Source organism: Sphaerodactylus townsendi, linkage group LG07, assembly GCF_021028975.2.
Source record: "Sphaerodactylus townsendi isolate TG3544 linkage group LG07, MPM_Stown_v2.3, whole genome shotgun sequence".
Taxonomy (NCBI): domain Eukaryota; kingdom Metazoa; phylum Chordata; class Lepidosauria; order Squamata; family Sphaerodactylidae; genus Sphaerodactylus; species Sphaerodactylus townsendi.
This window is the reverse complement of record NC_059431.1, coordinates 66439242-66464874: the sequence shown is the minus strand read 5'-3', so window position 1 is coordinate 66464874 and position 25633 is coordinate 66439242. Positions and strand designations below refer to the sequence as shown.

Here is a 25633-nt window from a genome sequence, read left to right as displayed (position 1 = left end):
CCATTTAATTGTTCCATCCTCAGCAGAGTTTCACCCTTCTAAGCTCTTGAAACCAGTGGGAGAAAGATATGACGCTGCTTAGGATATAAATTAATGACCTCTTGAAATAAATACTAATTTTATCATCAAATTACTTAAAATTTAAAAATAAAGGAAAAACATATCTATGTTATACTGAAATATTCCCCTGTTATTTGAAAACTTGTGTTAATTAAAAGGCTGAGCATATATGTGCTTATTTAAATCAAACAATATAGTTTAAATACTTCAGTGCTTTATAGACTTCAGGTTTTTTTATAGACTAGGGAAATGTGCATCATCTTCCTGTCTGCCTCAGGTTAACTCTCTCTTTTGCAGCCACCTGTTCCAACATTTGTGCTATAATAGATCCCCCTAAGCACACCATTACAAAACAATGCATGCTGAAACTGTTGATTCACAAAACTAGCAAAAATATACAGAAATGTGTATCTGAGTTTGAGTTTAAAATTATCATAATGCATTGCGAGCCCAGAATAAGAAACAACAAAATTTCCCTATGCACTGTTTCTGATGGATTGTAGAGAGTGCTGTAGGCAAAGATAGAAATCTAGTATGACTTCAGATATTCTGTAATGGGGCGGATTCAGCGAAATGCATGTAGAAAGAACCATGTTTGCTTTTTTTTTTGCTTCGGCATTCCCTATTCTAGTATTTTTTTTTTTGCCAGCAGGGGCAGACTTGTGCAGTTCATCTGGAGGCAGTCAGAGCATTGTTCATGCCAAGCCAGATAAAAAGAGAAAGCTGTTGCGAGGAACATTTCAAGCCATTATTAACAGATCCTTTTCATAACAGTTTCACTGAAATCTAGTTCCTTTCTGTTGAACTCTGTTTTTGTGTGGTTATAACCCTCTCTGGTATCTGCCTGAATCATAGTAAAATTCAATATTATATTTTAAAATATTTATGGGATATCCTCTTGTTTCAGAACACTTCAGCTTTTTAAGCATAACTCCACAGGAAATTTATACCATTCCCTTCCTGCCCCCAACCAAAATGTTCTACCCAAACCTCATATTCCTGCTGCTTGATAGAAAAAAAAAATCTATGGAGTCAGAAAAATGTATTACTATGGTCCCTCTCTGTATATACCCACACATACATACACTATTATGAATTACAAACAAATAATTCCAGTTAGAATCCAATTATTGCATCCCAAAGTTCAATTAATTTTTAGGAGCTTTATTGCACACAAGATTGTTTACATCTGATTATTTGTGTGCATGTAGGTGTGAGGAGGACACAAATGCAATAAGAGATTTTTTCAAGACACAACTTGAGATAATAACAACACCAAACTCCTTTAGCTAGGTGGTGGACAGTGCCATTTATTTCATTTATACCCTTATCTTCCTCTGATATGGAAGCAAAGACCGTTCTGCCTGCGGCATCATTGGTGATTGGAGTGTGCATCCCTTCTTAACCCCCCTGGGACCTGTCCTTACTGAAGCAGTCCCAGAAATGGAGATGACAGAGACATGCCCCGGCCCTGTACAGCTTCTCCAAGCGTCACTTGGGGAGGCAGAGGCATCCCCAGGCTCAGTGATCATGAGCGTTAAACTGTTTTAGTCCCACCTCCTCCAAGGCTCCTGTGGGAAGGATGCCAGGAGCCCAGGAAAATGGACATAGGATGCATAAAGGGAATAATGTAGGAGTGTAGGTAGTCTGGGAGCTTGATGGTAGTGTTATCCTGCACCCTGATGTATCCACCCGGGAGCATGCACACATTCGTTCAGATGGTGTGCACCTATCCGAACGTGGCATGGACATTTGGCTGGGTGCCATATGGCAGGGCCTCTTGGATTGGCTGGGAGGCTGGAAAATATTGGGGGAAGTCCTGGCTTCACCATCAGCAGCATGCATACTTCCTCAGCTATGGATTGACTAAGTGTCCTTGCAGAAGTCAATCATTGTTTTCTAAGTGTTGTGAGAAAGAAAGGAGCCTACCTTGGAATGGAGTGGACAAAACCCAGAGTTAAATATTATTATATTCATGCTAACAAATGATATGCAAATGATTAAAAATAAATGACAGCTCTCAGAAAAGCTCTCCCAAACATTTTCTTCCCTTACCAGCCACTCATCTTCAGCATGTGGGCCTGTGGCTCAGAGTCACAATTATTAGGCGCTTGACCAGGCTCAGTGTGAACTGAACTATCATGTTGTTAAGAAAAAATGATGTGCTGCATCTCCTGGAATATCTAGGTTCTAACTGTTTAGCAAACAGACAGGTCTAGACATTTCACTGATTCCTCCCCGCCCTTGCCAGTGTGAATTTTAAAAAAATATCAACATGCATCCAACAATTATCAAAGTAAATGCATGATGGTTTCTTAGCACAGGATATTAGCCTATGTGTGTTGTTCAGAATAATTATTGCTATAACCCCTGATTCAGGATTTTATTTTATTATTGTATTGTAAAATTCTTTATCAATAACAAGATTCTCAGGCCAGAGAGCTGTGCACCACTTTACCAATATATTATTTAATATCAGGTTCACTGTCCCCTTTATATGTGTAAGGTGAAATAGATTTGCTTTATTTAGTGCTTTGACAAATACAGAAGATTCCTTACTAGAGAGTACACTCACTATAAATCCAGACTCCATTTCCTTGGGTTCTACATGGTGTGTAGTGGGTAACCTGTGTTGATGATAACATGCAAGTTATGAACATAGAAGTTTATTACATGGTCGATAAGTGTGATGTGTAATTCTGTCTCAGTCCAGTATGACAGGTGATAAAGTCTTGAAGCTGTGAAGTGAGTTATACTCCAATGCTTATTCTTTCAGCAGTTTTTAACATAGAGACAGTTACTAGGATGTTTTTCTCAAGAAAAAAAATCCAAACCCTGCCTGTCAAAATAAATCATGACAGTGTGTAGTCTTTCTGCATAGAATAGAATAGAAGAATAGAATAGAATCTTTATTGGCCAAGTGTGATTGGACACACAAGGAATTTGTCTCCGGTGCATATGCTCTCAGTGTACATAAAAGAAAAATACATTTGTCAAGAATCATAAGGTACAGCACTTAATGATTGTCATATAGGTCTAATAAACAATCAAGGAAACAATCCAGTAGTAATGAAACATAAAGAATGTAAAAGATCATAAGAATAAGATAAAAATAAAATAAAATAAAATAAAATAAAATAAAATGTCAACAGACTATGAATATACCCAGTCATAAATTGGGAGGAGGAGATGGGTAATAGGAATGATGAAAAGTGAATTGCAGTAAATTATATAATGAAGTATATAATAAATAGTTTAACATTACTCCAGAGGGAATTATTTGTTTTAACAGGTGATGGCATTGGGAAAAAACTGTTCATATGTCTAGTTGTCTTGGTGTGCAGTGCTCTGCTAGCGGCGTTTAGAGGGTAAGAGTTAGAAACAGTTTATGTCAGGATCACGAGGGTCAGTAAATATTTTCACAGCCCTTTTTTTTGACGTGCAGTATACAGGTCATATTGAGAAGGCAGGTTAGCAGCCAATTGTTTTTTCTGCAGTTCACAGTTATTCTCTGGAGTCTGTGTTGATCTTGATGGGTTGCAGAACCAAACCCGCACAGTTATAGAGGTGCAGATGACAGACTCAATGATTCCTCTGTAGAACCATATCAGCAGCTCCTTCAGGCAGTTGGAAGCTTCCTAGTTAGGCAGAAAGGGCATTCTTTGTTGTGCTTTTTTTTTTGATGACATTTTGATATTAGGTGACCATTTTAGGTCATGAGGATATGATGGAGCCTATAGGAATTTAAAGGTCTCTACTATTGATACTGTGTTGTCTATTGTGAGGAGGTAAGTGGGAGGGTTTCTCACAGAATCTACCACCATTTCTCACAGTTTTAAGTGTGTTCAGTTCTAGGTGTTCGAGTGGCACCACGAGGCTAGTTATTCAACCCCTCCCGTCTCTGTATCACAGTTTCATCGTTATCTCGAAGATAGGACCAATCACTATTATTATCATCTGCAAATTTCAGTATTTTAACAGATGGATCGTTTGAGGATGCGATCATTAGTATACAGAGAGAAGAGAGTAGGTGAAAGTACACAGCCTTGAGGGGCCTATTATCGACTACAGGTATCTGATGTAATTTTTCCTGAAAGCTTACCACCTGCTGTTTCCTATCTGTTAGGAGCTTGCTTGATCCATACAAAATATATCAGAATTACTGCTAGCTGATTGGATTTAGTTAGAAGAATCCGGTCTGATAGTATTATTGAATGCTGAACTAAAAGTCAACAAAGAGGACCATGCATGGAGTCTTTGGCGATTCAAGATGCTGTAGGATATAGTGCAAAGCCATGTATTAACAGCATAAATCTGTCGATCTGATATTTGCTCGAGTATACAGAGTGCAAGGGGAGTCCAACAGTGGATCCGTGATGGTTTCAAATGGTACATCACTAGCCTTTCAAAGAAAGTTTCATAACTACAGATGTTAGAGCAGCTGGTCTCCTTGTAAGTGGGTCAGTTCAACTGATGGAAGGAAGCTATTGTACTGGAGACGATAGTGGAGTGTTTGAAGCAGGAACATAGCACATCTCTGATGATTTGTTATTTGAAGATTTGGGTGAAGATGGGGACCAGTGGATGTACAGACTTTTTTTTAAACCAAGGAAAGGTGTTATCTTGTCTGGAATATAGTGCTTTTCCAGGCTTCTGTCTATGAAATAAGATCTTGCACTTCCTTTTCTGAGATTACCAGGGTTATAAACCCAATGAAATGGGATTCAGTTGTAGAAGTTTGAAAGTATTGTTAGTGCATCAGGAGATAGAGGTTGTGGAAGGTGACTGTAGATTGTTTCAAACCTACAGTAGGAACGCATTCAGGTCTGATCTGCCAATTGCTGATTTCCTTCAGCTTGAGAGGTGGTTTTGCTGTAACTGGTGATATTTTTTGAGGAGTTTTCCACATGTTGCTGTTTAGTTTTGGTGAAAGCAGTTTTTTAGCTTTTCAGAGTAGTTTCTTTTTGCTGCTCTGATCTCAGCACATTAATACATTTCTGGCCTGATTGTACAGCATTCTATCACCCTTTCCTGTAGGCCTCTTCTTTGGAGCAGCGTAACTGCTTAAGTTTAGCTGTGAACCAAGGTTTGTTATTTACTATATATCATAGAAGTTCCTGGATTTGGTATACAAAGATCTTCACAGAAGCTGACATATGATATTACAGTATCTGTAGGTTCATCAAATCTGCAGAGGTATCTTTTAAAATATTCAATCTGTACAGTCAAGGCAAGCCTGCAAAAGCTTTAAGCATACTGCCTCTTCAGTCAAATTCTCACTGGTTAGTTATTAGTTTTTGTGGCTTCGTCTTTGTTTTAGCAAAGCAGGTACAGGAATTGAATCATACAATGATCAGGAATGGCCTACAGCTGCTGCAAATGGTAAAGACCGATAAAAGCATCTTTCAGTGTTGTATAGCAGTGATCCTAAGATATTCTTGCCTCTGAGTAGGACAGTTGACATGCTGAAAGGAAATATTTTGGTAAAGTCTTCCCTTAAGTTTGCTTACATTTAAATCTCCCAAAATAATAACCAGTGAATCAGGGTATTTGGCTTCAGCCTCCATAATCTGATCGGCTAGAGTTCTTAATGCCTTTTTTACAGACGCTTGTGGATGAACGTAAACCAAAAAGAACAGAACTGAATTTATCTCTCGAGGGGAATAAAAAGGTTTGCAATTAATAAGTAAGGACTCCAAGTTTTCATCACAGAATTTTTGAATTATTGTTATGTCCTGACACCAGGTTTTGTTGATGTATATACATAATCCTCCTCCTTTTTTCTTCCCTGATAATTCTGCAATCCTGTCTGAATGAAATAGTCCAGGATAACTACCCCTTTTCTCTACAAAATCCAACAACTTTTTTGTGTCCATTAGCTATTGATAGCTAAACTGCCCTGTGTTCTCTCCTCCCCACTTTAGTATTCAAGTTGCTTTTCAAGTCCAACTGGTCTGCTCTGATGAGGGAGAAAAGAGAATAGAACCTTCTGTCCATCACAATCCTGCTTTCTAAAAATAACTGCCCATTTCTCTTCCTTTTCTGACTTTAAAATATCAATTTAATCACAGATTTGGTGGATTAGTCATCCCTCATCTTTGAACAATTGCTATTCAAACTGCTGAGAGATGACAAGTTTCTGCAGCAGTACAATATTTTTATTTTATTTATGTTATTTATAATCCGCCTTTCTCACTGAGACTGAAGGTCAATTATACACAGTTTAGGTCAAGGTAGTCAATAGAATGAGACATCCAATAAGCACTGTAATAAGATTAAGACTGCATGAATTGAAAAAGGTAAAGGTAGTCCCCTGTACAAGCACCAGGTTATAACTGACTCATGGGGTGACATCACGTTAAGACATTTACTAGATGAAAATCTGGTACAAAACTACAACTTTATTAAAGTTTCTAACATGGCATATTAAATGATGCAGAAATGATTACAGATTTCCCTCTGTGATACACCTCTGAAGATGCCAGCCACAGATACAGGTGAAACATTAGGAACAAAATCCACCAGACCACAGCCACACAGCCTGGAAAACTCACCAGAACCAACCAAGAAAATTGTTGGTGAGCACTATATTTTATTTATTTATTTATTTATTTATTTTATTAATTCGGCTTTTATACCGCCCGATCCCCGAAGGGCTCCGGGCGGTGAACAGCAAGGATTCAGAGACAACAGGAGCAAAACACAAATACAATATAAAGACATAAGCTCCATCTCATGTCAGCACTAAAATAACCTAAAACCAGCAGAAACAAATTAATACATAAAAGCATAAAAGCAGAGTGATCCCAGCCTCAAATTCAAAGCCTACCCTTAGAGAAAAGGGAGGGACAGTGGGCCCCTCAATGTAGAGAGGACCCTGATGTAACAACCCTAGAAAGAGCCAGAGGGCAATAAGGAGCGATAGGGGGCACCATATCAGCTGACCAGACACTCCAAAGGCCGATTGGAACAGCTTACCGATCTTACAGGCCCTCTTGGAACTCACGCAGGAATCCTGCAGGGCCCGGACAGTTGGAGGAAGGGTGTTCCACCGGGCGGGGGGCCAGTGCTGTAAAAGTCCTGGCCCGTGGGAATGCCAGCCGCATCCTTAGGACGAGTTCACCTTAGCAAATTGGCCTCTGCTGATCGCACTTGAGGCCGAGAGTAAGGCCTATAATAGAAGTGTCACAGTCCCGAAGGTCGCGAGGAATCCCAGAGCCGTATATAAAGACATAAGGAGGTCAAAACCCACACCTTGAAGATGGTTCAGAATTCGACTGGAAGCCAGTGCAGCTGGCGCAACACAGAGCCTGAATATGGTCTCTAAAGGCGCCTCCTGCTTAGCCAGGCAGGCGAGCCGCCGCATAGCACCCGGACCAGCCCCAACTTCGGAATCAAGCGCATAGGGAAGGCCAGCGTAAAGCGAGGAGTTACAATAGTCTAGCCTGGAGGTTGACCGTTGCATGGATCACAGTGGCCAGGTCCATTTGGGAGAGAAAGGGGGCCAGCACGCCCGGGGACCTGGCGAAGATGGAAAAGCTTGCATGATCCGGGTTGTAAGGAGCCACCTGGGTCTCCATAGAAAGCAGATGAATCCAGGTGGACCCCCAGACTCTTGCGGGCGGAGGAGGTCGAGAGCGGCCAATGAGACCCCCTCCCACACCGGCTGGCTGGAAATCCCCAGCCTCTCCCTCATGGCCCAGCCATGAGGACCTCTCCGTCTTCGATGGATTCCAATTTGCAGCCTGCTCTGTTTCCAACCAACCAGCTACCGCCTCCAAACAATGCTGGAGAGCCACAGGAAGGCGGCTGATAAGCTCCCCCCTCCATCAACAGAATAGGCTGAGTGTCATCAGCAGCATACGCTGATGACAAATCCAGCTAAAGCTCCCGTACCAAGCTGAGCAGAGTGATTGCATATAGATGTTAAATAACGAAGCCCCGGGGATAACGGAGTGCCCCCCTGGGGTACTCCGCAATGAAGCGGAGGCTACCACCGGGAGGCTTCATCCCGCACCTCCGCCACTTGCTAGCTCCGGCCCCGGAGAAGCTGAGGGCACAATCCACTTTGAAGGGACAGTGCCCGCTTGGCTGACCAGGCGGTGGAGTCAAAAGGTTAGAGTGATACGACCATATCAAAGCCGCTGCGGTAAGATCTAACAAAACCAGCGGCAGTGCCCGATCGCCCTCGATCAAGGCTGTAGCTATCGGAGCGCATCCCATTGATGGCTGACGAGAGCAGTCTCCGTCCCATGCCCAGCCACAGGAAGCAGGACCTGGAAGGGATCGAAAGCCGATGTGTCATCCAGGAAACCCTGAAGCTGCTCCAGCACCACTCTCTCAATTACCTTCCCCAGAGAGCAAGATTAAGGCCCAGGCGGTGGTAATTGGCCAGATCACTCGGATCTAACGATGGTCTTTTTAAGAGTGGGCGGACCACTGCCTCCTTCAACCCATCCGGAAAGACTCCTTGCTCAAGGGAGCCATTGATGATATTCAACAGATCCCTGACATAAAGCAACAGATAGTACATACTGTACACAGCAGTATAGTCCATGGTCTCTTTCCCTTTATTAAAATATTTTTCCTGAATCCTTCCGCTATAATAAAACCCTGTTACATTTGTAAGAATGTCATCTTGAATAATTCAGTTATGCCTGGGAATGGGAGCTTCCCTGACCTCCATAAAGTGGGGGCCACAACAGAGTTAACATGTATGGGCAGTTGTTGATATTTGCCATTTGGAGAGTAATACCACCAGAAGGCACTGCTCACATGAGTGAAGCCAATGTAATGTAATTGTTAAGAGCATAGTGTAGTGGTTAAGAGTCTGGATAACCAGGTTTGATTCCCTACTCCTTCATTCAAAGCCTGGTCCACATGAAATCTCCTCCACATGAAGTCAGTAGAAAGCATGCTTTATTCTGTTGTATTAAAACTGCCTGCACTCATTTCCATATTTATTAGAAGTCTTAAAAAAAGAAAACCAAAATGCGCAAAAGCTTCCAGATAATTGCTCCAATCTAGCAAGGACATATAGAACAAGATTATTGCTTGCGGATTGCCATTAATTTCAGGTATAAGAAATTACTGCTGCATGTAGGCAAAATCCCATGCTCCTGAGCTTTTCTGGTGCCGAATAGAGGGGACCCCCCCCCAACAAATTATTTATTTAATAAATTCCTATGCCTCCTCCCCAGGCTTGTAAAGGCAAAATACAAACTAGGCTTGTTTCAAAAGCCGTTATCGAAACCTGCAGAAGTGTTTGGGCAGTGCCTAAAAAGAAGTAGCGCGAAGCCCCTGGATAGTAATCTTCAGGAGAACTGGCATTCCCACAAGAGAGGGCGTGCTGGGGTTGCGGACGGCTTGGCTGCACTCAGTAGGATACTGACAGGGGTTCATGCTGCTGACACAGTGATTTTTTTTACCTCTTTCTGGAATGCTAGAGCATTGTGTAGCAGTGACGTAGTGGCCATGGGGACATCAGGAACAAATACCTGTGGGAGTCAAATGGGGGCACAAAATTGCCCCCCACACATCTGGGAAGGAGGAGGGGTATGGCTGGACCTTGGCATAATGTGCACATGTCATGCTGAAGCCCAGCCATGCCCCTCCTCCTTCCTGGAATTCACTGGGCCTCGGCATGACAGGAGGCCCCCAGCTCCTCCCCCTTCCCCACTGACTCCGCCCCAGCCAGGCTGCTTCCTCAGGCGGCAAAGCAGCTGGCTGAAAAGCTTTTTTTCAGCTGGCTGCATTTCTGGCAGAAAAAGGTAAGTGGGAGAGGGAAGGAGAGGGGGCTGCCCGACCCTTCCCCCTCCCCCTCCCCCCACCCCAGCCAGGCTGCTTTTTCAGCCAGCAAAGCAGCAGACTGAAAAACCTTTTTTTTCATCTGCAATCAATGCAGGTGTATCAGCATTGGGGTCATATTCCTTTTCTGACCAAATTTGTTGCTGTGGGAACTACTTCTTCATCCTGAAGAAGTGAAGGTAAAATATGTAGGTCAGTATATCTGGATAAAACAACAAGAAACGCTGATGCCTCTTTTTCAGTCTAGCTACCAGGAAGAATTCAGACTGGATCAATTTCACTACCTATTTCATATAGGTAGTTTGGTTAGATGGTAGCAAAATAAAGAGGGATCTAGTGGCTTCTTAAAGGCTAATCAAATGTATTTTAGCATCAACTTTCTTGAGTTAGAACGTACTTCATCAGATGCAGGAAGTGTTCCCCCACTAGACAGATGTTATTTCAGTAGCTATTTTTCTAGTAGATTTCAGTGGATTTCCCACTTTTACTGAATAGTGGAAGTGGTTCTCATATCCTTAAAAGAAGGTATCAGAAGGAGGAAACATTCATGCTTGCGAAGCACCGTGCAAGGTGTCTGCTATTTTTAATGGATCGTTCTCTCTAACTATACGAGGTTTTGCTCTCTACTAGGGGTGTGGATCAAGAAATGGACAGCCTCCAGAGTGGAATGATTATTATTTGGAATAGAATGATGGTCCTTTAGCTCAGATAAAATGCTCTCAGATTGTCTCTGTGGTTTGTCTCCAAAGGCAATTGGCTGGCATCTTTCTATTCTCTTGCCTTGCAAGTATTTGATTGGAAGGGAGAAGTGCAATTATTTAAGGAATCAGTAGACATGAGCAAATGCAGTCTGCTAGCCCTGCAGCACCTGAAGATGAATTAATATGGATTTCTTCTAAGTGGGATAGTTGCATTTCACTAATATTCCTAATACTATTCCAGAACATCATGATAATGACCCAAAACAGCCATTTTGGTATATAACTTGACTCGGGTCTTTCATTATGTACACTTTTACTCTCTACTACACAGTTGTGTTTCCAGTGTTATCTCTTGATACCCTCTGGTAAGTATTCCAGATCTTTTTCTTTCCTGCCTATTGACAATGAGGAATGAAATGAGGGAACTGCTTCAAAAGTTGCCAAAGTACGTTTCAGTGAGTGAATACTTAGGAAACAGTCAAGACTTTCCATTTTTGCTTTTGGAAGATGCATTAAAATGTGCCAGACAGGGGGAAAAAATATGAGAGACACACCTGAAAGCGTACTCAACTCATGTTTCATTGATCTGGAATGAATTTTTCCAGACAGGGTCACTTCTGACATAGTACAGATTAAATGTTGTAGAGTATGCTACTTAATATGTCAAGGGAAAACACATTCTACTTTCAGCAAAACAGTTTGTTGACTTCTGAATTGAAAACATACTTTCTGTGGATCTAATATAAGGAGAATGCAAGTCTTCTTACGTTCTTCTTAGTGCTTTCAAAATTGTCTAGTAAATATAGCCCCACAAGACTCTTTTGCTCTCAAACTGATCTTTGTGTTGTGATGCCCAACAGTGGAATGCCATCCCCAAACATATTTGATGGTGCACTGGTTAAATCTGTTTCATGAACGGGCTTCTAATTGTGGACAGCATTTTAAAAGTAATTATGTTTATTATTATACCTAGGCTGTATTTTCATAATATATGTACAAAGTTGCCATTGTGATCATCTGATGGAAAGATAGGATATATATCTTTTAAAGGAATAAAAGTGTGCCTCTGAAAAACTTTTTTTCTTCTGTGTAGTTAGTAAAGCTGCAGAATCCATGTCCTTTACTGCATGTAGCCATCCTATTTATATGTATAAATATTCACATTATTGATTATCAATTAGTAGGTCATGGTACCCTTACACAGAGTAAACATAGATGGATCCCACATAGGGCAACTATAATGGGCGTAAGACACAATACAAACCATTGAGCGGGGGAGGACTTTGTACAGATCCTATTCTCCTCAACTTGGAATTTTTTGAAAATTGCTAAACCAGCAATCCTTTTGCAAAATCTTGGATTGGAGCCACTCCCATGCAAGCAGGAGGCACTTTATTTCGCTCCCTTCCACCGTGCTGTCCACTGTTAGGGAGAATCCACTTGCCATTGCCCTGACGTTGCAGGGAGGTCCCTTTTTCTTTTTTATGTTATTTTGCATGTTGCCCATGCACAGGTAAGCAACCAATTGAATTGGTGGAAAATCACCATGGCTGCGGGAGTTCATTTCTGTATGTCTGTGCAGCTATCCATGTGTTGCAGGAAGTTTAAAAAAAATAGAAGTGTGTCTATGAGAAGTTGCAAAACCAACTCATATTGTTTCCATGGGCTCCAATTGCTGACTTCATGGCACACACAGGAATGGGAAAAAGAAAAACAGATTCCTTTAAAACAACTGCAACCCATTATACATTTGATGTGCAGGATCGCCTATATTAGAAATAATGCTGACAATGAAAGATATCATTTCCTATCAGTTTGCAAGACCTGATCAATGCTGTTAATGATAAAACATATTTTAGGTCTTTTCATAGGGCTGCCATAAGCTGGAAGCAACTTGATGACACTTAACACACACACACCTTTCTAAAATACAAAAGCAGAAGATTTGGCATTTAGGCAGGGGACTTCATATGATCACACTTCAAGATTAAAGTTGATTTCCATCATATGGCCTACGAACTGCTTCTCTCTGCTAGAATATAAGAGTCTCAAAGAAAAGGATAACTTTGTTAAATAAGAGTTATATCAATAGCTATTATTTGATTACATATGATGTTATATAATATAGTATTTGGTATTTTTCTGTGCTGAATGTTGGGAAGACGTACATATATTCCTTTTTATACTGCGTACAATTATATTTGCATTTTTAAAATTGCTGGCCAAAGACTGTAACAAATAAATATGAGAACAGTCTTTCTGGATCAAAGCAAGTGGTCCATCTAGTCCAGCATCCCATTTCACATCATGGCCAATCAATTGCTTTGGACAGCCAACAGGGAACAGAGGTCAAGGCCTTCCTGGTAGTATCTCCCAGTGCTTGTATATTGCAGGGTTTACTAGATTAATATTGATTGATTTCACAGTTCTTTAGCTGGTTGTTGGCCTTCATTACAATTCAAGCCTCACACAGAGGCCTAGTAAGTTGTAATGTATCGACATAGTATTTATATTATTATTGTTGTTGTTGTTGTAGATTTCACAGCTGCCAGTTCTTTAGCTGGTTGTTGGACTTCATTACAATTCAAGCCTCACACGGAGGCCTAGTAAGTTGTAATGTATCGATGTGTTGTTGTTGTTGTTGTTTATTTGTTTATTTGTTTATTTGTTTACATTTATTTGTTGTTTATTTGCTGTTGTTGTTGTTTATTTGTTTATTTATTTGTTGTTGTTTATTTATTTGTTGTTGTTGGCCAGATCTTTAGCTGGTTGTTGGCCTTCACTACAACTTGGGGGGAAAACCCAGTTTGCAGAAAAATCTGAATAATTGAAAAAAATGGACCAGGTAAACCCCCCCCCCCCCAACCAGCTGCATTACAGTCTGTTACAGACTATGTCCAGTGAGAAAAGAATGTTTAGTGAAGTATATATTGTCCATGTCCCAGGGTAGGGAACCAATCAGTAAGTGTTTGGGTGGAACTTATGACTTCTTTTATTACCCATGATAGGCAGCTTTTGAAAAATCCAGATCAATCAAGGACCAAATCCACCTAGGGCAGGGTTTAATCTAGGGCTGACACACACACTGTGTAGAGTCAAGAACAGCACATGAGTCCAGTTGCAAACCTGATAATGATATTTATCATGTTCAGAACAGGGCTGGCCAGAAGATCAATAGAAAAGTGTTTTTGGCCATCATAAGTGGGACTGCTCAAAAGTGAGTCCCATTTTAAGTCAACTTGAACAGAAATCTCTGGTGAACTGGCATCCACCTGTTTATCACATCTTTCCTCCAAAGACTAGGTTTGTATACATGATTTTTATATATATATTATTATTCCAACAAACCTCTGTGGTAATTTAGGCTGAGGCAGAGTTTTATTTTTTATTTATTTATTTATTTTTTCAATTTATATACCGCCCGATCCCCGGGGGGCTCCGGTTGCCTGTTTTCCACTTCCCATGGGGGATTGCTTGCTTTGAGCCTCAGATACTCACTGCCACTCAGTTGACTGGCAGGAGAAAAAAAGTGGGATATCACTGTCATGTTGACAACATGATGTAATTTCTGGGACAATCCATAAAATGGCATCAAATCATCGGTGTGATGGTACTCCCTCCATATTCCTGCACCTCCAGTCTCCCACTATGTGCCAGTGATTGGCCTAATTGCCTAAGAAGTTTAACAACTGAGTGAAGATTTTAATTTGGACCTTGGTATACCACAATGTACTTGCTTAGGCACTGATCCAGTGATAGGAGATTTCAGAAACAAATGCAGCATTCCCAACTGAAGGGATGGAGACTACCATTTACAGCTTTTATGTGAGTAAGCATTATGCTTAGCCTGTGGTGAATAAGCATAGGTAGGGAGACATGGAGAGACCAAATACAAGCATGTTCCATCACACAAGAGTGAGGCAATCACATCTGATACTGTTTCTCTTCATTGCACATTTCCCAAATAGCTCTTATGTATGGTACAAACTGTTCTGATTCTTCTGCATTGTAGAATATAAGCTTCATCAGTCTTTAAGGACAAATTTCACTACTGATTTTTCTTATGAAAGGTCTGCTTACAAATCATTGCTTGACATTTATAAAGTGCTATGTGCTTAGATTTGGGCTGATCTTCAGTATGAGCTTCCAAGGATAGTTTCCACTTTGTGTCAAAGATCATGTGTGAGAGAAGATCGGTTTTTATCAAAGAAACCACTTGAAAAAAAGAAGTCTTACCCAGGCCTGCTGCTGGGTACACAGTCAGCTAGGAAGTGTCTTGACTAAATAGAATAGCAATACTTTCTGACTGCTGCTAGGTGAAGGGCAGGAGTGAGTGAAGGCGTCCCCATTCTTTTTAGAATGTAATATCTTACTACTTGGCTGAAAGCTGGGAAAGGCCAAAGTGTCATAAGGAATATTTGGGGAACATCTACTACTCCTTGGATTCATTCCTTGGGCAAAATATATAGACTGTGGAGCAACTCGGTCATCTCGAGGTTGGATTACTGTAACTCGCTCTATGCGGGCCTTCCCTTGCAATTGATCGGGAAGCTGAAGCTGGTGCAGAATGCGGTGGCTCGGCTCTTGACGGGTGGTGGTTACTTAGATCACATCACCCCCATGCTGCGCCGCCTGCACTGGTTACCAGTGGAGTTCCAGATCGTTTTCAAGGTGTTGGTATTGACCTTTAAGGCCTTACGCGGCATGGGGCCCTCATACCTGCGGGACCACATCACCCCCTATGTCCCAAACAGACCACTGCGCTCGGCAGCGGCTGATCTGCTGGAGACTCCTGGCCCGGCAATGATGCGGCTGGCCTTGACCTGGGCCAGGGCCTTTATGGCCCTGGCCCCTGCCTGGTGGAACACTCTCCCTCCAGCTGTCCGGGCCCTGCGGGACCTTGGTGAGTTCCGCAGGGCCTGTAAGACGGAGCTGTTCCGTCGGGCTTTTGGGGAGGCCGGCCGCGGATTTGCTGTTCCCCGCTGAAGCTACCTATCTCTATCTGCCAGGGCCTGTTTCCATCTTGGACCCTGACACTCTCCCCTCCCGGCCGTTAGATCGGGCGCCTGCTGCTGCTGTTGTTGTTAATTTGCTTGCCTTAACATCATTATTTAGTTTTAAAGTAAATTGTTGCTGCTTTTAAATTAATTGACTATTTCAATGATTTGTTTTAATGAGATTGCTATTATGTATTTTATGGATTGTTGGTGTATAGTATGTTGTGAGCCGCCTCGAGCCCTTCGGGGATGAGGCGGCCTATAAATCCAACCAATAAATAAATAAATAAATAAACTGCTACCTGCTGTATGAATGTAAAATTTAAAAACCCTGTAGTCCATACTATTAATTCTACTGAGATCAGCCTGTTTTGATTTTCTTTTTGTTCAATTGCCATAGGAAGTTTTTGTTTTCTTTTCATATAGCATAAACTCTTTAAGAGTTACACATACAGCATTCCAATTCCAGACTGACCTTTAGGTGAACAGAGCCAGATTACCTCTTTTGCCTTTCAACTCCTAAGAGTGCAGTCCTTCACATTTATTTCACACAGAGGGAGAATGTGATGCACTGCCACCTGCCTCCAAAACCTACATCTTCCGTCCAAGCTGAAAAGTCATTGTCTTTTCTGTCCTGGAGGCTTTTCTGATTAATCCCAGTTTGCTGCTCAGGATGACAGCAGTTCTCATGAATCATAATTAGCACTAGCAAAAAGTACAGTCATATCATGCTTGGTACTTGGATTTATAAACTAGGCAAGATGAACCACCATTTTATTACAAAAAAGGAAAGTTTGCTAACTAACTGGAATTTAGTACTAGGAGGAGCAGTAGTATAGTAATATAAATGGGGGCCCAGAAGATTTGTTGGGGGAACCTCATTCTTTCCCACACTTGCCACTCAACTGGCCACTTGCCAGGCAGTCCACCTACCAGAAGCATAGCTACTGCTACTGCTCACTTCCCCTAACTGCCCACTCACCTGGTACGCCCACCTATTTACCAGATCCTGGTGTTGGAGTGTAGTATTAGCAATTCTCCCCTATACACTCACCTCCATTGCTGCTCATCTTCATGTTACACAGTTGTAGTGGGGAACAGAGGCAGTTCCCACTCCTCCATCCTGCATCCATCTGTCTGTCCATCTCCCTGCTACTTTGTTATGTGGAGGTGGAGAGGGCTTCTGTTCATCCTCTGCCTAACCATTGCTCTATTATCTTGGTAGTGAAATGTGGAGCAGCAATTGCTGCCTGGCTGGCTAAGGCCGTGGAAGGGGCAACAGTGGCTTTTGCTTCTCTCCACCCACAGCACCACCTCCTTGTCAGTAACGGGAAGCTACTGTTTCTCCTCCCAACCCACCAGCCTCCAGATGAGAGGCAGGGGTGGGCTATGACATAGTATCTGGGCTTGCCTGGCTTCTAGTTTTCTCCCTACTTTTCTTACCTTCCTGATCTTTTCTTGGCTTTCCTGAAAATTTAAAATGTGTGTACTTGCACAAACAACATGTTCCTTGGTTTGGGGGGGGGGGGGGTTACCTGCTCCATTTTTTTCAATTATTCAGATTTTTCTGCAAACTGGGTTTCCCCCCCCAAGTTGTCAAAATATCTCCATTCTCGCTACATGGTCTCAATCTGTAGGTTTAAATATCTGCAAATGGGACCATATTGAAAATTAGAGATATACTGACGACAGTGAATTAACCATATTAAATTGGACTGCATGAATTATGCTAAGGAAAATTGATCTTTTCTTAGCTTCCCATTCTCCCAGCATACCCATAAGGCCCCTGTAAACATGCTGTGACAGAGACAGCCTGATGAACAAAATGCAAAAGGAAATGGAGGCAGGGGTAATAAAAGGGAATCTGGCAAAGTCGCCATGCCATTCTTCAGGAATCAACTAAAAAAACTCTAAAATTTTCCAAAAGTAAGCCAAGCTGAATAATCGTTGCACTTATACAAGCCAGGACTGTAGGATTCACTTAGCCAGCCAGAAAGACCAGTGATGGACATTAGGCTTATTACTTGTTCAACTGGCTGTGGTAGAGAAAGAGGAAATTGTTGAGCTAATATTAATCACTGTTGCCACAGAACAGTTCAGACCATATTGTGCTGGCAGAACTACTAGGCCTTGGCTCTACTTGTTCCTAGTAGGAAGCAGACCTCCAGAAAGCAAGCCCCTAGAATCTTTTCCTGAAGTAGCCACTCCAACCCATGTCAGTTCAGTGGTGGGATTCAAATAATTTAACAACCAATTCCAGTGGTGGGATTCAAATAATTTACAACCGGTTCCAGTGGTGGGATTCAAATAATTTAACAACTGGTTGTTGGCAAGCACCATTTTAACAACTGGTTCTGCTGAAGTGGTGTGAACCTGTTGAATCCCACCACTGTGTGAGTTGTAAGTTACCTTTATATTTGCTATGTTAGAGGAAAAGCGAGTGGGGGAATAGAATACAATGCACTGTAGATTTTTTTTTAAAAAAATCTGAATGCATTTTAGAGAAAAAATCCCAACATTTTTGGTACACTTCTCACCTCTTGAATACAACCGTGTAGTTAAAAACTGTGCAAACAGCTGAAACAACTTTGGTTCAATGGCTAAACAAAAAATGTATCTATGATTTCTAACATACCTTTTCTTAGAAATGACCAAAGAAGAGCAAATTCTGTTGCACTGAGAAGCTTTGCATGTTTTCTCAGGCTGGTTTTCAATGCTGACACTTTGCTTCTTTCAGAAGCACCATTATATTAGCTTTTATAGTTCCTTTGTGGCAACAGATTCAGCAGTAGCAGATGTGTAGGGAACAGCAACCATTTAACTCCTGGAGTTTTTGATTGATGTTCCAAAACCAGCGGAACTAGAAAAAATGCAAGGTAGAGGCTGGTGATGAACCTTGTGATTTCTCTCCACTTTTAGAGACAAAAAGTTAGAGGCTGTGAGTTGGAGAGAAGCATTGAGAACATAGAAAGGGACTTTGTACTTCCTTTGTAACCTGTTCTAACAACTGTACCCATGAAGGGCACAGGAAATTGGATCATAGTTATGCTGAAATAATCGAGTAACTGCCTTCAGTCCTAAACACTGACCCATTCTACACAGTCTTGGTTCAAACTTAATAGGAAATCTTGGTTTGTTTAAAATTGGGAAGACTCTTTTTAAACTATATAGTGAATTCTCATCAAGTTTAGAACTAAGTGAAAATTATTTAAAAATTCTACGCAGATGGTACTTAACACCTTACCAAAAGGCAAAAATGTATAAAAATCAATCTCCAATTTGTTGGAGATGCAATAAAGAAATTGGGACATTATCTCACATGTGGTGGGACTGTCATAAAACTAAAAGATTTTGGAAGAAATACATAAACTAACAAAGACCATAACAAAAACTATGTTTGAATCAACTCCAGAGATATGTATTTTGGGTTTAGGGATAAAAAGAATTACAAATATTAATTTAAACTTATTTTTATATAGATCCACTTTGGCTAGGATGAATACTGCCAGAACTTGGATACGAGAACAACCCCCAACTGCGAAAGATTGGATGCAACAGCTCTCCAAATATCTCCAACTGGACAGATTCTCAACAAGAATGAAGGACCTTTCATGGAAGAACTATCAGAAAACATGGGATGATTATATCAAATACCTTGAAAAGAATTGTAATATTAAAATTATCGAAAAATATGTGCAAGAAGAAGACTATCGTTAAATTCCAATTATTATAAAACTAGGAAAGCTCTGTTATAATTTAAATTATGTATCTTGTTGATTTAAATTATATGTTAAAGACATGGTTGTAAAATTCTCTCAGGTCAGGTTGGCTACAATAGGGTTTAGGAAAGTGTGCGCTGCCCCCTAAAGAACAAATCTAATCACTGGCCCTTTCCCCACTTACCTTAAGCCCCGCGCTACTCTCCTCAAGTAGCGCGGGGTCCCAGGGCACTCCCCACTACACGGGCGGCGACAGCGCAGCAGTCCCAAGCTGCCGCTCTTCGGCCCCCTCAGCGCACGGCATCCCTGGCGCTCCTCAAAACAGAGCCTTTTGATGACCCCGCGCAGAGCGCACCAGAGATGATGCGCGCTGAGAGCAGCATGCAGCAAAGGGTGGTCAAAGGTAAGTGGGGAAAGGGCCACTATCTTCTTAAGCACAGTCAGAATAATTCCTGCTCTCCAAGAAGCTTTTCCATCTCTTTACTTACTTGAAGTTGTTACCAGACGTAACAAAGGGTAGCTGTCAGAATTACTATACCATATAGTTTCCAACAATTTCTAGAGCTATCCTTTGTCACTGGTAAGAACTTCCAGTAAATACATGAGGCTGTATTTCTTTTTAAATTATCTGGTGACACTGCACCTCCACTTCTCCTACTGGTTGTCAGACACTATTTGGTAATCCTGCTCCTAATTAAGATAGTGGAGCCAGGGACGTAGGTATAAATTTTTATGGGGGGTTGGGGGTGGGGCCAAACCCCCACCTGCCCCTGGGGCATGGCCTTGCCTCCCCATGCCTCCCCAAGGCCATGCCTCTCCAGCCTCAGTGCTTATAAAGGCAGCTATCAGAGGCTGGGGATGGCAGACTCCCCTGCCCTGCCCTCCCCCGCCCCCCACCAGCTGGGCTCCCAGCCAGCAACCGGCAGCCCCTTCTGCCCCTCCCCTCTGGAGAGAGGCATAACTAGGGAAAATGGAGCCTGATTCAAAATCTGAGTTTTGTGCCCCCCCACCCCCGCAGCCACTGTGATGCTGGAATCCACCCCCAAACAGCATCACTTTCAATGGTGTTTAAACTAGAGAGCCCAAATTCTCATTTTAAATCCACCTTAAAGGGAGAATCTGGGGTGCCCAGTTAAAACAACATTGAAAGTGATGCTGTTTTGGAGTGGATTATCCCCCACCCTGAAACAGCATCTCTTTCAATGTTTAAACTGGGGACCTCAGATTCTCCCTTTAAATTCATGCTGAAGGGGGTTGATTCAAAAGGAGAATCTGGGAAAATTTAGGGGGTGCCTGCTGTTAGGGGTGCAATTGTTAAGCTAGCAGCACCAAACTTTCAGAGTATCTTTAGGAGACTCTCCTAATGATACCACCCAGGTTTGGTGAAGTTTGGTTCAGGGGGTCCAATGTTATATACCCTCACATATGTAGCCCCCATCTTCTATTAGCTCCCATTGGAAACAATGGGGGATGGGGCACCCCTTTGGGAGTCCATAACTTTGGACCCCCTGAACCAAACCTCACTAAACCTGGTTATTATCATCAGGAAAGTCTCCCAAAACATCCCTGAAATTTTGGTGCTACTAGCCTAAAACTAAAATAACATTAAAAATACAAAATACAAAAACCCCACAAACGGGGGGCAGAGCTTCAGACATGTAATGGGGGGTTGAACCTGAGAACCCCCCTTACCTACATCCTTGAGTGGAGCCTAAGAGACAGTAAAGTAAGCAACAGGTGAGCCTAAAGAGGGAGTGCATGGCAGATTTGAGTGCCCCCAAAGAAAATGCCACAAGTAGTTGCCATCCACATCTCCTACAAAAGGAGGGACACAGAAAGCAGGGCCTGTAGCAAAAAAAGGAGATAATGGTTCAGGGTACCTTGGGTTCAAACCATCTAAGCACCAACCATCACTTTGAATTATGCCCTGACATGGATGGATAGCCAGTGATCAACATGGTACTGACCATGTGCACAACTGGTTGTTTGTAGTGTATATGAGATCCAGTCTTAGTAACCCAAATCTGTGCCAGTTCTCTTTAATTCTGTGGTTGTCTGCAAAATACTTTGATTTTTATCTTTTCCCAAAGGTATCCGTTATTGTTTTTCACCAAACCCTGCACAATCATTTCTCCTTCACTTCTCTTGTGAACAGGATAATAAAGAATAATAAAGTTCCTCCAGGATAAAAGTTACTCAAAGATATAAATCTATATATATATATATAAATCTAAACGTGTGTTTGTCCCTGATGGTCTCCCTCAGAAGTTGCTGGACGGATCACCCCCAAATTTTCACAGGATGTTCCTCCCTGTTGCGGGCAGGTAATCAGACCTTCAAATCACCGAAAGTCCATACCTGAGCCAGGTAAAGCGTCTTTTCCTTGGTGCACCAGGCCATGAAGCTGGCTGTGTTTAACTGTCACCCTTCGTGCAGCATGGCTGTGGCCTGAGGGCTTGGTATGCCCTTAGAATGTTCGCTCAGATGGCCAGAGATGAGCAGTGAAAACAGTAAATAGGTAATACTGTTAGGTAATACGAGTGAAACACATACATACTTTGCCATGTGAGATGTCAGGTGGGGTCCCCCCCCCTCACACACGGGTAACTTTCACTCTCTGTGCCTTACCCACTGCTACCACACAACACACATACTCTCATACATACTCTCATACACAACACACATACTCTCATACATATCCATCTCATCCTCACACACCTCACTCTGCCCTCCCTCACATCCAACCACCACTTACCCACTTCCTCACCCATATTCGTGGATGAGAAGGTGGTGTAAGGCAGAGGGTTTCAGATTTGTCAGGAACTGGGGAACCTTTTGGGACAAGGTAGGCCTGTACAAATGGGACGGGCTTCATCTTAACCAAAGAGGAACCAGGCTGCTGGCGCTCAACATTAAAAAGGTGGCAGAACAGCTTTTAAACTGATCACTGGGGGAAAGCCGACAGCAGCTGAGGTGACTTCGGTTCGGAATACAGTATCTATGGGGACGCAGACAGAGAGGGAGGTTTTTCTAAATCAACCACATACAAGTGAGGAACATAGCAATGTGCATGTGACAAGGGATAGTGTCTACAAAAGACTTGAGGGTAAAGCACATAAATCCCAGGTTAAGGACAGAGACAGGGTATACAGGTGTCTCTATGCTAATAGTAGAAGCATTCGACCTAAAATGGGGGAGCTAGAGTACAGAGTTTTGAAGGAGGACTTTGATATAGTGGGCATTACAGAGACATGGTGGAATGAGGAGAACCAGTGGGATGCTGTTATACCAGGCTACAGGCTCTATAGGAAGGATAGGACAGGGTGCATTGGGTAAGGAGTTGCCCTTTACATCAAAGAGAGCATAGTATCACATAAAATAGACAATGCAAGGGGAGCTGGTTCCCCTACAGAATCACTGTGGATATCAATACCAGGTGTGAAGGACAGTTTAATATTAGGAATATATTATCGTCCCCCTGACCAAAGTGCACAAGAGGATTCTGAGATGGAAAAAGAAATTAGAGAGGCCAACAAAAACAAAAATGTAGTGGTAATGGGTGATTTTAACTATCCCCATATAAACTGGAAAAATGCATGTTCAGGTCATAGTAAGGAGAGAGCATTCCTGGATATGCTAAATGACTGTGGCTTAGAGCAGATGGTTGTGGAACCAACCAGGGGAGAGGTGATCCTAGATCTAATTCTATGTGGGACCCAGGACCTGGTGCAGGAAGTCAGTGTTGTTGAGCCGATAGGGAACAGCGACTACAATGCTGTCAGATTCAGTATCTCAGCATGCGAACAAGTGGCAACTACTAATGTAGTTACATTCGCCTTCAGAAAGGGAAATTTCTCAAAGATGAGGGGGATAGTGCGCAGGAAGCTGAACAGGAAAATCAAGAGAGTCAAAACTGTCCAGGATGCTTGGAGGTTATTTAAAAACACAGTAATAAAAGCTCAGCTGGAATGTGTTCCACAGGTTAAAAAAGGCAGCACCCAGTCCAAAAGAAAGCCACCATGGTTAACAAGAGAGGTTGAGGAAATTATCAGAAAAAAGAAAATGTCTTTTAGAAAATGGAAGTCCAGTTTGTGGGGGGGGGGGGGGGTGGGGGGGGGGGGGCGGTGGGGGGCGGGGGGCGGTGGTGGGGGGGGGGTTGTGGGGGGGGGGGGGGGGGGGGGGGCGGGGGTGTGGGGGGGGGGGGGGGGGGGGGGGGGGGGGGGTGGGGTGGGGGGGGGGGGGGGGGGGGGGGAGGGGTGGGGGGGGGGGAGGGGGGGGGGAAAGGGGGGGGTGGGGGGGGAGGGGGGGGGGGGGGGGGGGGGGGGGGGGGGGGGGGACCGTGTCGGGGGGGGGGGTTCGGGGGGGGGGGGGTGGGGGGGAGGGGAGGAGGGGGGGGAGGGGGGTGGGGGGGGGGGGGGGTGGGGGGGGGGGGGGGTGGGGGGGGGGGGGGGTGGGGGGGGGGGGGGGTGGGGGGGGGGGGGGGTGGGGGGGGGGGGGGGTGGGGGGGGGGGGGGGTGGGGGGGGGGGGGGGTGGGGGGGGGGGGGGGTGGGGGGGGGGGGGGGTGGGGGGGGGGGGGGGTGGGGGGGGGGGGGGGTGGGGGGGGGGGGGGGTGGGGGGGGGGGGGGGTGGGGGGGGGGGGGGGTGGGGGGGGGGGGGGGTGGGGGGGGGGGGGGGTGGGGGGGGGGGGGGGTGGGGGGGGGGGGGGGTGGGGGGGGGGGGGGGTGGGGGGGGGGGGGGGTGGGGGGGGGGGGGGGTGGGGGGGGGGGGGGGTGGGGGGGGGGGGGGGTGGGGGGGGGGGGGGGTGGGGGGGGGGGGGGGTGGGGGGGGGGGGGGGTGGGGGGGGGGGGGGGTGGGGGGGGGGGGGGGTGGGGGGGGGGGGGGGTGGGGGGGGGGGGGGGTGGGGGGGGGGGGGGGTGGGGGGGGGGGGGGGTGGGGGGGGGGGGGGGTGGGGGGGGGGGGGGGTGGGGGGGGGGGGGGGTGGGGGGGGGGGGGGGTGGGGGGGGGGGGGGGTGGGGGGGGGGGGGGGTGGGGGGGGGGGGGGGTGGGGGGGGGGGGGGGTGGGGGGGGGGGGGGGTGGGGGGGGGGGGGGGTGGGGGGGGGGGGGGGTGGGGGGGGGGGGGGGTGGGGGGGGGGGGGGGTGGGGGGGGGGGGGGGTGGGGGGGGGGGGGGGTGGGGGGGGGGGGGGGTGGGGGGGGGGGGGGGTGGGGGGGGGGGGGGGTGGGGGGGGGGGGGGGTGGGGGGGGGGGGGGGTGGGGGGGGGGGGGGGTGGGGGGGGGGGGGGGTGGGGGGGGGGGGGGGTGGGGGGGGGGGGGGGTGGGGGGGGGGGGGGGTGGGGGGGGGGGGGGGTGGGGGGGGGGGGGGGTGGGGGGGGGGGGGGGTGGGGGGGGGGGGGGGTGGGGGGGGGGGGGGGTGGGGGGGGGGGGGGGTGGGGGGGGGGGGGGGTGGGGGGGGGGGGGGGTGGGGGGGGGGGGGGGTGGGGGGGGGGGGGGGTGGGGGGGGGGGGGGGTGGGGGGGGGGGGGGGTGGGGGGGGGGGGGGGTGGGGGGGGGGGGGGGTGGGGGGGGGGGGGGGTGGGGGGGGGGGGGGGTGGGGGGGGGGGGGGGTGGGGGGGGGGGGGGGTGGGGGGGGGGGGGGGTGGGGGGGGGGGGGGGTGGGGGGGGGGGGGGGTGGGGGGGGGGGGGGGTGGGGGGGGGGGGGGGTGGGGGGGGGGGGGGGTGGGGGGGGGGGGGGGTGGGGGGGGGGGGGGGTGGGGGGGGGGGGGGGTGGGGGGGGGGGGGGGTGGGGGGGGGGGGGGGTGGGGGGGGGGGGGGGTGGGGGGGGGGGGGGGTGGGGGGGGGGGGGGGTGGGGGGGGGGGGGGGTGGGGGGGGGGGGGGGTGGGGGGGGGGGGGGGTGGGGGGGGGGGGGGGTGGGGGGGGGGGGGGGTGGGGGGGGGGGGGGGTGGGGGGGGGGGGGGGTGGGGGGGGGGGGGGGTGGGGGGGGGGGGGGGTGGGGGGGGGGGGGGGTGGGGGGGGGGGGGGGTGGGGGGGGGGGGGGGTGGGGGGGGGGGGGGGTGGGGGGGGGGGGGGGTGGGGGGGGGGGGGGGTGGGGGGGGGGGGGGGTGGGGGGGGGGGGGGGTGGGGGGGGGGGGGGGTGGGGGGGGGGGGGGGTGGGGGGGGGGGGGGGTGGGGGGGGGGGGGGGTGGGGGGGGGGGGGGGTGGGGGGGGGGGGGGGTGGGGGGGGGGGGGGGTGGGGGGGGGGGGGGGTGGGGGGGGGGGGGGGTGGGGGGGGGGGGGGGTGGGGGGGGGGGGGGGTGGGGGGGGGGGGGGGTGGGGGGGGGGGGGGGTGGGGGGGGGGGGGGGTGGGGGGGGG

At 46.6% G+C, this 25633-nt stretch overlaps 1 protein-coding gene across 1 annotated transcript; it reads right to left on the bottom strand.

Moving 5' to 3' along the window:
- Positions 1-23700: 23700 nt before the first annotated feature.
- LOC125436438 (basic proline-rich protein-like) lies at positions 23701-25200 on the bottom strand (the record flags this gene model as incomplete). Its single annotated transcript, XM_048503423.1, has 1 exon — positions 23701-25200. A coding segment is annotated over one exon (1500 nt), but the record flags the coding sequence as incomplete, so codon positions are not given.
- Between the last annotated feature and the right edge of the window lie 433 nt (positions 25201-25633).